This window comes from Salmo trutta, chromosome 22, assembly GCF_901001165.1.
Source record: "Salmo trutta chromosome 22, fSalTru1.1, whole genome shotgun sequence".
NCBI classification, from domain to species: Eukaryota; Metazoa; Chordata; class Actinopteri; order Salmoniformes; family Salmonidae; genus Salmo; species Salmo trutta.
In genome coordinates, this window is record NC_042978.1 from 18137651 (window position 1) to 18151031 (window position 13381).

The 13381-nt window shown below is 42.2% G+C and overlaps 1 protein-coding gene across 3 annotated transcripts; it reads left to right on the forward strand.

Moving 5' to 3' along the window:
* Nucleotides 1-2343: 2343 nt before the first annotated feature.
* On the forward strand, nt 2344-12397 carry LOC115158269 (cytokine receptor-like factor 1). 3 transcript variants are annotated; one of them, XM_029707010.1, is made up of 8 exons: nt 2344-2680; nt 4012-4290; nt 6075-6204; nt 6552-6721; nt 8570-8727; nt 9059-9227; nt 10230-10415; nt 11427-12397. In XM_029707010.1, the coding sequence occupies exons 1-8, from the start codon at nt 2623-2625 to the stop codon at nt 11453-11455; spliced, it is 1179 nt and encodes a 392-aa protein (XP_029562870.1). In that variant the 5' UTR covers nt 2344-2622; the 3' UTR covers nt 11456-12397. The 3 variants fall into 3 exon arrangements, with proteins under 3 accessions (XP_029562870.1, XP_029562871.1, XP_029562869.1); XM_029707011.1 differs by having other exon boundaries at nt 10230-10411; nt 11251-12397; XM_029707009.1 differs by having other exon boundaries at nt 10230-10411.
* The last annotated feature ends 984 nt before the right edge of the window (nt 12398-13381 follow it).

Below are 13381 nucleotides of genomic sequence, written 5' to 3' on the forward strand. Positions count from 1 at the left end.
TCTAAAACTTGATTGGAGTCCATCTGTGGTAAATTCAATTGATTGGACATTACTTGGAAAGGCACACCTGTCTATATAAGGTCCCACAGTTGACAGTGCATGTCAGAGCAAAAACCAAGCCATGAGGTCAAAGGAGTTGTCCATGGAGCGCCGAGACAGGATTGTGTCGAGGCACAGATATAGGGAAGGGTACCAAAACATTTCTGCAGCATTGAAGGTCCCCAAGAACACAATGGCTTCCACCATTCTTAAATGAAAGAAGTTTGGAACCACCAAGACTCTTCCTAGAGCTGTCTGCCCAGCCAATCTGAGCAATGGGGGGAGAAGGGCCTTGGTCAGGGAGGTAACCAAGAACCCGATGGTCACAATGACAGAGCTCCAGAGTTCCTCTGTGAAGATGGAAAACCTTCCAGAAGGACAACCATCTCTGCAGCACTCCACCAATCTGGCCTTTATTGTAGAGTGGCCAGACGGAAGCCACTCCTTGGTAAAAGGCACATGACAGCCTGCTTGGAGTTTGTCAAAAGGCAGCTAAAGAACTCTCAGATTATGAGAAACAAGAGTCTCTGGTCTGATGAAACCAAGATTTAACTCTTTGGCCTGAATGCCAAGTGTCACATCTGGAGGAAACCTGCCACCATCCCTACCGTGAAGCATGGTGGTGGCAGCATCATGCTGTGGGGATGTTTTTAAGCGGCAGGGACTGGTAGACTAGTCAGGATCGTGGGAAAGATGACCCGAGCAAAGTACAGAGAGATCCTTGATGAAAACCTGCTCCAGTGCGCTCAGACTGGGACGAAGGTTCACCTTCCAACAGGACAACGACCCTAAGCACAAAGCCAAGACAACACAGGAGTGGCTTTGGGACAAGTCTCTGAATGTCCTTGAGTGGCCCAGCCAGAGCCAGGACTTGAACCCGAACGAACATCTCTGGAGAGACCTGAAAATAGCTGTGCAGCGATTCTCCCCATCCAACCTGACAGAGCTTGAGAGGATCTGCAGAGAAGAATGGGAGAAACTCCCCAAAAACAGGTGTGCCAAGCTTGTATCGTCATACCCAAGAAGACTCAAGGCTGTAATCGCTGCCAAAGGTGCTTCAACAAAATACTGAGTAAAGGGTCGGAATACTTATACAAATGTGATATTTCAGTTTTTTAAAACATTTTTATACATTTACAAACATTTATAAATATCTGTTTTTGCTTTGTAATTATGGGGTATTGTGTGTAGATTGATGATGGGAAAAAACTATTTAATTAATTTTAGAACAAGGCTGTAATGTGACAAAATGTGGAAAAAAGTCTATAGTTCTGAATGCACTGTAGGCCTACAAACTAAGCATTCATAAAATGTATGATTGAATAAAAAAATATATATATATAAATAATTGATAGAATATAATTTAGTGCAAATAATGTCTCTTTTACCCCATGAGATAGATAGATATATATATATATATATCTCATGGGGTAAAAGAGACATTATTTGCACTAAATTATATTCTATCAATTATTTAACCAGTATGTAAGATAATGCTTATATTTATGCGTAAAGATGCCTTCCCTTATTCACAAGGCATCTGTAAATAGGAGATTGAATTATTGCAATAATGAGTCTAATGAGATGCAAGATAGTAAATAATTGAGTATACAAATACGACTAATACAGAGACCACACCTGATGGCACAGTGCAGCTTATGAGACATGCCAACTATTGACCCACAGTCTTTTATTCTGTAGCCTAAACAAGTATTATATTATAGGCCTATAATATATATGTAAAAACTTGTATTCATTTTAATTAATGCATTGCCTAGTTATTAACTATAGCCTACTGTGTTTAAACCCTTACAATTAAATGCCACTCTTTACCCCTTTGTCATGTGAAAAGTGAACAAAACTCATTTGCACCACATTTAACTTTGGTTTTATAAACATCAAAATAGCATATTTAGTCTATTATTCTAATGAGTGCTTTGGATAGAGTGGATCCTGTACAGTGTAAGAATGTGCCGTGTAACCTGTATGAATTTAGCTTTGCTTTTGGTTATAGGGCCTTAGGAGAACTTGAATCACATTTCCCTATAAACCCCATGCTGTGTTATAGTGAACCAAAGCACCTGCCTAGCCTAACAATGAAGTAAACCTAAACATAAAACCGATGGGGGTGTACTACAATAGAATAAAATAGAACATATACTTTAAATTGGGCTATTGAAATGTTTTATTTAATTTTCTTTTGGGGGGGAATGGATATGACAAAATAAAGAGCAATAATGACTTGAGACTGTGTGGGAAGACAAGGGAGGGGCTTATAAAGTATCAACTTGAATGTTTTAGCTGTTGAGGCGTGCACCAATGCAAACCCTCACTAAACTAAAGGCAAACCTTAAGTTACTTTCATACAACCACTGTTTATCAGCTTATCCGCACTTACATACGGAGCTCCGACGTTCGATGTAAAACGTAGTTCCTTCGTTAGAATCAGACGGTTGATTCAACGTTGTTGGAGAGCTGGGTTTCAATTCCTTCGTTTTCTCCCTTAGGAGTGTGGTTTTAACCCACGTAAGAGGGAAAGAAAGGACAAGAGAGCGAAAGGACACGAAAAAGGCTATCTGAAACATGATCTCCATGTTGTGTCTCATGCTGTTTGTTCCACGTGTCTTCTCCTCATCGACACGTAAGTACAAAACTCTGAAGTGTGATATTGTGAGAAGCCGACTACCAAATTTACCCTAAGCCCGTTCCGGGTAGACTGATTTGAAGGGGAGGGAGGGGCGCTACCCCATTTGTCAGCAAAAAAAGTTACATCTAATGTACATGGTACAAGTCTTAACAATGTACATTGTATGTACATTGTGCAAAGGCACGAAACACACGACTCAATGAATCACAGGTGTCCAGACTGTCCACATGTGTACTTGCCAAGTTATCAAATGTTTGACCTGTAATAAAGTAAAGAACATATATTTATACAATAATGAATGAACAGATGATGAGTGAATTTGAAGATATCATACTTCTAGATGTTTTGCTGTCCAAAATATATATGTGGATTTGCCGATAAATGGTAAATAATTGGTTATAACTACTTAGGCTCTGTCTAATGCAACAAGTCTGCAAAAACGTATTGTAAGGAGATTATGGCATTGTACATCTTTGTGCATGACTAAATGTAAACTATTTTCCATTGATATTTCACATATTGAAATCAATAGGCTATTCTGTGACAATCTTCAACAGACAAAGTGAATGCTGAATCATTTTATATCTACAGTATTGCTTTTCATTATAATGCATTATTGGACTTATAGCACCGAAATAACAGAGAAATGTGCCACAAAGGTTTTCAAGTTCAACATTTCAAGTTCATTTGAAATTCCTAATTTGCAATGTTGCTGTGGAAATATCAGTGCACACACTGAATTCAGCACAAAATGTCTCACACCAAGTCCTCTTTAGCCCAGTCAGACTCATAGTGAGCAGCATATTGGCACATATGTTAGATAGCTTGTCCACCGCCCACCAAGAGCACACTTAATAAACCTTACATTAACCCTTGAATCTCCCCCTAAGGAACCGAGTGGTAACATACATTTCAAACAGTATCGCTTCTCAGGGCATTTCTCAAGAAGCATTAATCATAAGACAAGAGTCAGAAGAGTAAAGGATTAGTGAGGATGGAAAAGCATTAAAGAATTTGACCAACAACCTTGTCTGACCTCTCCAAGTGATCTCCCAACAGTTTCAGCCCAGGACCCATAAATCCACTTCATTACTCTCAGGTCATAAATATCGCCAGCTCTTCTCCGAATTGGAGTGTTTGCGCTCAAAAAAATAGCAAGGTTGCTTATGATTCATTATCTATTCACTCTGAACAGACATGAGATCAAGAACAAACCTTTTCAAGCAAATCAAATCAAAGTTTATTGCCGTACGTGTTAAGCCCATCATCACATCTAGGAGTGCAGCCCATATAAAGTAAAGTGTGTCTGTGTGTCTCCCCCCCAGAGGTGGCTGTAATCTTCCCCCAAGACCCAGCATTGTGGATGGGCTCCAGCCTGACGGCCACGTGCACAGTGAGCCCCGAGCGGGGGCTGCATGCCAACACTATGTACTGGACCCTTAACGGGAAGAGACTCCCAAGTAGCACCTACGGCCTGCTGAGCACCAACGGCCTCAGTGTCACCCTCCACCGCCTCAACGGCTCCCAGCAGCAGTCTGGGGACAACCTGGTGTGTCACAGCAGAGACGGACATGTCCTGGCTGGCTCCTGTTTGTACGTGGGCAGTAAGTGTCAGATTGGCCCTGGAGGCCTCAACCACTTCTTCTGGGGACAAGTTGTCAGTACATTTAATCAACAACAAAATTATATTCCCCCTCCTCTTCCTCCTTAAATTTGGGTGAAAATGACAATTCTGAACCAATTCTGTGATGTTCTGATAAACTGCATTATGACGCTTCATGGTGCATTAAAAGGGGTGTGCTCAAAAGGACAGCGCTGTGGGGTAACAAGGAGATATTGGCAAATGCATTTGTTTGTTTGCATCAACATTGTCTGAGTAAGCAGCTCAGGGCTCTGCATTTACAAAGAGATTCTAGTTTTTTGTTTGCCTTTTTGGTGATAAACTGTGTGTTTGCTATGATTTTAAAGAACCACTGAACACTCCGATTGGCATGTGTTTTTCTGTTGCTCATTAGAAAAACAAGATTTCAGTCTCGGAGGTGTGTTTTCTGACTGATTCCACGTACGGTTAATGATGTTTGTCCCCCATGAGACACTGTAGAAGCAGATTATTTCACTTCCTCAAAATCCCCAGAATTAATCTAAGAAAACTAAAATAAGAAATCTGTAATTCATTTAGACGTTTTTGCCGAAGATGTTTTAGTTGCGCAACTTTACATCTAACTAAGGTGTTTGGTGCAGTATTTCTCAAGTAAAAAATGTGCCACATGTTGTTTTATGTAAACAAAGTCTGCATGCTGGGCATGTCTGTCTCAATGTCTATGCTATCGGATAGAGAGCAATTACTGTATCTGTTCACCCCATGTTAGAGGGCAAATGTACATCATCAAGTCAAAACCCAACCATAATTTACCCATTGTGATGCACAGATGTTCCATACTCCGTTTTAGACAAGACAAAATAATCCTATTTACACTTTGCAGTCAATTTTGACACTAGAATAACTATTTCTGACATATCGATGTAGGCCATTTTCAACTGGATTCATTGCTTTTTAAAGGTAGTTGCTTTTTAAAGCCTGTTATATTACCCCACTCTAATCTGTGGTGTCTCCCAGCACAGTATGTAATGCTGTCTTTGAATCATACCCCAAAGCCTCAGTTTAGCTGCTCAGTAGGTTGTAATCAGCGCCACTACTTTGCTTCTCTCTCTCCACATCTGTGTTTGATAGTCTATCATTGAGAGGAAATGAGACAGGCAGCTGAATCCTCTAGCCTGTCGTCTGAGGTTAAATAATGTGCCAGTGCATGGGTGTCAAACTTACGCTCCACTGGCCGGGTCCGGGCCACAATAAACAATTATATATATATATAAAATTCTTCTTTTTAATTATTATAAATATTTTTTGGGGTTGGGGGAATCTTTAAAATGACTAAACCCAGATCGAAACTGTTTAGAAATGTTAACGGACCTACATTCATACAGTTTCTTGACTGTGTCCAGCCCACTAATAATAGCCGAAATGAAAGCTAGACAGTCAGGGAGCTTCGAAATTGTTCAAAACCATGGAGAGAGGAAAATGTTTTGCTAATTTTGACTGCAAGGAAATATAACCAATTTTCAGTGCAGCCCTCCGAACCTCGTTGAACACCGAATGTGCCCCCCAGGACAAAATGAGTTTGACACACCTGTGCCAGTGTATGATTATGGAAGTGACCGTTTATACCCGTTGTGATAGGAACTATTATAGTGATGTATTTGTTGTGGTTCAAAACCACTTTGTTTAATTCGTGCTAGGGATTATGAGTGACAATGCATGCTCTGTATGATACACAACCACTGTGATTAGTTACTGAGAGAACCATGTATTTTCACTGTTAATATGCAGTGCCCCCGGAGAAGCCGGTCAACCTAACCTGCTGGTCCCGAAACACTAAGGACCTGAGCTGCAAGTGGACCCCCGGTGGTCGGGGTGAAACCTTCATCAAAACCAAATACACCCTCAAGTACAAATTGAGGTGAGAGCCACAGATCTCCAGCATCTCCCAGGTGATCACCCAACCCACCATCATTTCTGCTTAGAAACAATGATAGATGCATCACCTGGAACACAATGACTTTATTTCACTCACTAGAAGCCTATGTCATTCTGATGAGGCATTTCTAAGACTGCAGTTGTGCCTTTTGTACTGCAGATAGATGTGTAATGGACTTTCATTTGACTCGTAATGCCACTAGCACTGTTAACATTTCATGGTTCAGCACACACTGGAAATGTTACGCTTCACTAGTTGTTGGCAGTACATTACATTGACCATTTTAGTACAGAAATGATTGTCTTCACGTTGCTGTGTGTTCTGTGCAGGTGGTACGGGCGAGAGAGGGAATGTGAGGACTACAGCACGGGGCAACGCTACACGTGTTACATCCCCCGGGACTTGGCCCTCTTTACTCCCTACGAGATCTGGGTGGAGGCGTCCAATCAGCTGGGGACTGCCACCTCTGATGTCATCACCCTGGATATTCTGGATGTGGGTAAGTGGAGTGAGCCTTTGGCCCAGTCTCCCTCCTGCTCTCCAGCCCGCCACACCACGCCCTCACCAGAGTGCCAGACTGGGCAGGGCATGAAAGTGTCCCGTCACCATAGTGACAAGAGGGCGTGATAAATGCTTCCGCTCCCCCGTGTTACATGAGTCCTTCATGAGTCCATCCTTTCCTTTTTCTCTCCTCTCCTCCTCGCCTCACTTCACTCTCTAACTCACCGCCAGATCTCCTGCATATGGCTAACACACTTTCATGTGAGAAAGGAATTTTATGTGTTCTCAATCCATCCCTATAACAACATCATCGATTCTGGCTGAGATTCTAAAAGATAAACTGACCTGTCATAAAAGTTCACTAAACGCCAGACGTTTGGAGAAAAAAAGTGATACACAAATGATGATGGATAGTTAAGGTTGAGGACACAAAACGAAATATCACTTGTTAATTCCAACAACATTTAGCTTGGCCTTGTACATTTTGGTGTTGTATTACAATGTTGCAGTAAGCCAGCTTACCACACTAGTTTATGATAAAAAGATGATCATTAGCCATATGTTGCAGTATTGTCTAGCTTTAGGATTAAGGCGTGTCCCAGTAAGTAGAAAGAAAACTGTAAGCAATTGACCTTTGTGTTGGTCTGCCACATCCTTACTGTACCTGACACATCTAGAGACCACAGGTAGGTTGGTCGGAAGACAGGATTCATATAACATGATGCATCACTAACCTCTTGTTTCTTCACCCTCTCCACAATGGAAACAATAAGCTGTGGAATTTTTCTGTGGAATCTTCTTTGATTTTCTGCTCCCCCGGGGGTGAACTTGATCAAACCAATAAAGTGCATCAGTAAACAAACAACAAGGCAAACCTAAAACGAAGGGAGCTATAGATTTATAGAAAATCACAAATAGGCTGCTGACATTTTTACATGATTCTCTCTCTCTTTCTCCCTCTCTCTCTCCTCTCTCATCCCCCTCTTTCCCTCTTTTTATCAGCGGCATCAAAGTCATTTACTTCTATGAGAGCCTTATTGCGGAGGGAAAACATGTTTTTTTAATGCTGGAGCGAGGGACAAAAGTACTGTGTGCATAAATCATCAGACTGGGGAGAGAAGGCAGAAACAGACACTGACCTCATTACCCTGCTTCCATAACTACACTCATTAAAAGGACTGGGAGAGGGAGAGAAAGCGAGAGAGAAGAAGAGAGGGGGGAGGGGGAGAAGGAGAAGGCGAGAGAGAAGAAGAGAAAAAGAGCAGGAGAGAGAGAAGGAGAGCGAGGAGTAGAAGGAGCGAAAGAAAAAGAACGAGACAGTGAGATTGAAAGGGAGGGAGAGAGAAACAATCAAATGTAGTGGATAGACTGTGAAATAAAGTGAATTTAAGGAGAGAAGCAAAGTGTTCTGTCAGAGTACATGAGGGAGACAGCGTTGGTGCTGGACAACAGTACAGCCCAGCCCTGCCATTAAACATTCATCACCATGTTTTATTCAAGCATGGTGGCTGTGGTATCTAGATATAGCTGTAGTGTCTTTACAGTGTGGTACAATATTTACCAGGAGGTTTCTCAGAGGGGAGAGTGCTTTCAGGTACACTCTGTTGGGGTCATCCAAAGGATGCTGATCAGTCCTCTACTTGTTCGGTCAGAAATACAGAACATAATGTACTGCAAAACCTTAAACAACGAAGATTGTATACAGTATTTTAGTGCTTATGAAGCAGTGCTGAGAGTGTGATATAGTCTATGTACTGAATTTTGTACTGAGGTTTGTGTTCCGTAGTCTTGGCACATAACTACACAGCTTTGTGACTAACCTGTGTCTGCGACCCTGTTGTTTCAGTGACTACAGACCCTCCAGACAACGTCCATGTGAGTCGTGTGGGGGAGCTTGAGGACCAGCTGACAGTGCGTTGGGGCAGCCCCCCGGCACTCAAAGACTTCCTCTTCCAGGCCAAATACCAGATACGCTACCGACTGGAAGACAGCACTGAATGGAAGGTAGAGTAGTACTTTATTTCAACATTCAGACACATTTCTCTCTCTCTCTCTCGCTTTCTCTCTCTGTCTCTATGATTCAGAGACCCGATGGCATCTTTTATCTGTGTAAATATTTGAGATGCATGAGTGTCAGGTACTCTCGAGGGACTACAGAGCTATATTTTGGCTGTCAAGCCAAGCTTGTGCATGCTTGTTTGTGAGTTCCGTTTCCACTGAAAGATACAGGTGCCATGTGTGAAGATCTGATTTATACTACCTAACATGTGTGCGTGGTGGTTAATAGCCTCACTGTGAGCGTGTTTTTATATGTTTTCTTTAATATTGCGCTCAGTTGGTGGACGATGTAGGTAACCAGACATCGTGCCGGCTAGCAGGGCTAAGGGAAGGGACAGTGTACTTTGTCCAGGTGAGGTGTAACCCAGTGGGGATCTACGGCTCCAGGAAGGCTGGGATCTGGAGTGACTGGAGCCACCCTACAGCTGCCTCCACGCCCCACAGTGGTGAGTACAGATTTACATAGCTCTTGAAGGGGATATTAATAAAATGATCTTCAATAGTGCACATTGGAGATATTACTGTGGGAGATATGTCGTAATCTTTAATACTTCCCAAAGTGTATTTTTAGATCAAACAGTGTTATTATAGCTCATAAGCCATGGGACATAAAAACTACCCACTAATAATCAACCTTTCATTGCCAAATAAACCAAAGAAACAATAACCTCATCCCAGATTAGGCTTCAACATCCTGGGAAAATGAGATCCAAACCGTATGTGACCCCAGAAAGCCAAACATCAAATGACACGATAGAGATCTTTCATCCGAGGATTAAAAGAACTCGAGCTGAAATTGCAAAGAGCTGAGGGGGACATCTGATAGATAGACTTCTTTTTCACTTTCGTTAGCCCTGAAAAATTTATCAAGTTGAAATGCAGTCTGTCAGTTGCACACAGGGCATTAACACAGAGTGGAACCAGATTTGGGGGAATACAACAGCAGATAATGGGTTACATAGGTTATGTGGTATTTACTTCCAATGGGGAGGAAGTTGTTATCAGGCTCTGTTGTTTGCCATGGAGTATTGGTTGTGGCAGGGTTTATAATAATGTTGCTCTCTACACTGGAAGTGCACCAGATCCATTTTGTGAATCCCTTCTATTGTAGTCATATCAAATCTATTGTAATCAAATTGACTATTCTCAATACGCAGCAGAATGACCTTTCACAATAGCCAGAGCCCAGAGGTCATGCTGAAGCTCTAGCCCTGTGTGAGCCACTGACAAATCTGGTCCCAGCTGGTTTAGTTGTAGGAAGAGACAGTGGGTTCAATTCCATTAAACCTGAATTAAGGTGTTTACGCGATAGCTCTTTTTCCCCATGGTCAAACAAAAACACATAATGGTCCAGCTACTGCAGGTAGTGCGTGGACAGCATGCAGGAGCTATGCTCTCTATCTAACCTTGTCCTTGACCACACTGCTGCCTTCCTTCTCCCTGGGCAGAGCCGCTGCAGAGTGGGTCATGTGACCCCAAGTCGGGCGAGCAGAACTCCACCCTGCGACGGGAGCTCAAGCAGTTCTTTGGCTGGGTCCGCAAACACGCATGCGGCTGCAGCGGCATGTCAATCAAACTCTACGACCAGTGGCGGGTGTGGCTGCAGAAATCGCATAAAACGCGCAACCATGTAGGTAAGAATAATATCCCCTTTATTTCTGTTCCAGCTCAGCATGCGCTTCACAGTTATGCACCATGATTATGTACTACTAGGCTACTGTAGCTCCTTATCACAACAACACCCTCTGTTGTCAATGTGTTGAACTCTGCATACACCCCCTATTCTCTGACCCCCTTTGTCCTGAATTGTACTTTTGTGTTTTGCGATGTGGTCAGCGTTTTGGAAGCACACAGAACCATTCCCCTAGAACTGGTTAGACTTTCTGAAGTCTCAGTCTGATGTTTTATGTTCAGGTATGTGTGCGGTTTCCACTTTATTGGCCCAGAGTACAGCATAAAGTTGATATCCGCTCAGTTCTCAAAGTCATGAAATCTCATTTTATTACATATTTTAATGGCATATACTTATGATCTTCAGTCGATTGCCACAACAAAGGGAAATGAGCATGTAAATATAATTAACAACCACTATAATGTGTTCCTTTTGTGTTTTGTCTCTCTGTGACGTGAGGAGCTTGTTTCACAACATAACTGAGCCCAAATGGCAGCCAGGAGGACTGAGCTCACCGCTAAGCCACATCCTCTGTTCGCCCCCTGAACCCAATCGCTGGTTGTTATGCTACTGAGGACAAGGGAACTGCCCGAGTCTTTTATCTTACCTGATTTGTGTGGTGTCCCTGAATAATGTCTGTGTTTAACTGCTCTGACAGGCTTATTAACCTCAGAGAAAAACGAGCAGTTTAACTGGCTGTTACCAATACGCAATTGGTGTCAGTATGATAATGATATGAATTTCCGTCCTTTGTCTTTTTAATTATCCCAATATTAAGCATATGTTTTCCCTTTCAGATTCTACAAGGCGATAAATCCTAACACATGCTAAATATCATTGAAGTATTTAAACAACATTCACAACAGCAACTGAGAAACTGTCTTAGAAGGCCACTTTGAGGCCTGTGGGTGAAAGCCATCCAACACTCTGTATATTCCAGCATTTGGTCACACACACCAACTTTTTTTTGTAGGAATCCATATGGAACAGAAAAAGAACTGATGCGAGACGCCAGCGTTACACTACTGTCTGCAGCCCAGGATTCAAATAGAGTGGAATCGCTCTTTGCTCAGATACCAATACCTATCTCGAAGAACTGCTCGATCCCCTCCTCTCCAGACACACTCTCTCTTACACACACATCTCCGGGGAGTGGCAAAGAGGAGAGCCTTTCTCTGATCACTGAGTGGGAGCATGGAAAAGTTTCTTAATGTAGCATTAGTACATGTTTGACTCAGATGGCCATAAATCATCTTACTGACTACCATCAGATCAGACACGTAGTGGCCAGCTTCACAGGCTTTTACCAGAGAGACAAGGGCATTACGCAATCCTCCTGGAATGTCATATACAGTACAAAGAACTTCACTAATTCAGCTCCTGTTCAGGAAACTCAATCACAGAACATTTGTCAGAATTCTAGAAGATGAATGTACTTTCATAATGTATTTCCATTCTAACCACTTTAATAGTCACACAGTTGTCTAAGCTATGTGTCAATGCAATTTAATTGTATGGGCCTTTTACTGGCAAAAACATGGTTGGTATGCTAGCAAACGCTAACACACCATTTTGTAGATTGGCTTGGTTGCAGTAATAGCAATTGAACTTGATATATGTTTGGATTGAAGTCAGGTTTGTGGGTCACCATGACCAAAGCCCATTCTGCAGTTTGTTGGTAATATGGAAGTGTTCTCTTGTCCTGAGGGTTTGCACCACTCTGGATTCCTCTTATTGAAATTAAGTGACATAATGTTTAACTGTATATACTGTGTCTGTGTGACTGTGCGGATTAAGACATTTTTATATTTTTTTATCTGCATATTTAAGAGATCCTAAGTAATATTTCTCTCATTAAGTTATGTCAATTATCAATAATAATTATGAATATGTCAAATAGTTTGGCAGTTTTTGTCTATAAAACAATAAAGGAATGACACTTGCCTTGGAATGTTTTTTATTAACAAAGCAATTGTCAGATTATTGAAGTATATTTAAGGCAAGGCAATATTTGTATCCTTAAAAATATTTACAAGACAGGACAAGAGAAAAAAGGCTTTTTTGCTAAGGCCACACAGACATACACACGCAGAGACACACAGGGTACGGAATGACCCTGGGACGCAAGAAACTGCAGCAGTCAGGTGGCGCGAGGGAGGGATCAATAACTTAGGCAAATGAATACAAAGAGGAAAGTTGTAGCAGAGGAGTCCATCAATCCCTGTCTGGGCAGCAGCCTCCAGTGAGTCCCCATCACTCCGACTCCTCCGAGTCGTATTTAAAGTCCTGCAGGATCTCACTCAGGGCCTCTTTATTTTTTATGATGCTGCAGGAGGGGAGACAGAGGTATAAGAGGATTGAGTGCATTCCTGTTGTGTAGTCTGCATGCAAACAGCAGGTAGGCCTAATGAAAAAGGACATCAGTGATCAGACATGACAATGGAGCAGCTTAACGAGACACTGAGCCGCTTCAGCAGCTACAACACTCCGTTTTAGAGTCAGCACATTGAGGGAATGGGTGGGTCAATAGGGAGATAAAGCCCTGAAAGGAGGGGTAAAATCTGCTCTTACTCTTGCTTGATCTCCTGGATCTTCTCCTGACAGCCCTCATCTTCTGGGTGATCCTGAGCCTTCTGCTTTGCCAGCTGCAGCTTGGCTGTCTGTGGACAAGACACATCAGACATGTGCAAACCATTTATCAAACGTTGAGCTGGAGCAATCAAATGTTAATACCAGCCCGAGCCTTGCCCAGAAGGGAAGCTGATGCCAGACATTTGACATCGGTAAAATTGATAGAATGGAAATTAAAGCCATTATTTAAATCTTGTTAAATTCTCCTGTTTACTGCCTGCGATTCTGTCCTTCACATTACAATTGTGCATTACGATGTCAGATCCTTAAGAAGTTTCTCTACTATTTGAGACATTT

Bases quoted from the DNA above. Each gene is read 5' to 3' on its own strand.
- LOC115158269 (XM_029707009.1), top strand. From the start codon at position 2,623: ATGATCTCCATGTTGTGTCTCATGCTGTTTGTTCCACGTGTCTTCTCC. The intron at 6,205-6,551 runs GTGAGAGCCACA...TGTTCTGTGCAG, and splicing joins ACCCTCAAGTACAAATTGAG to GTGGTACGGGCGAGAGAGGG. The intron at 8,728-9,058 runs GTAGAGTAGTAC...TATTGCGCTCAG, and splicing joins AAGACAGCACTGAATGGAAG to TTGGTGGACGATGTAGGTAA.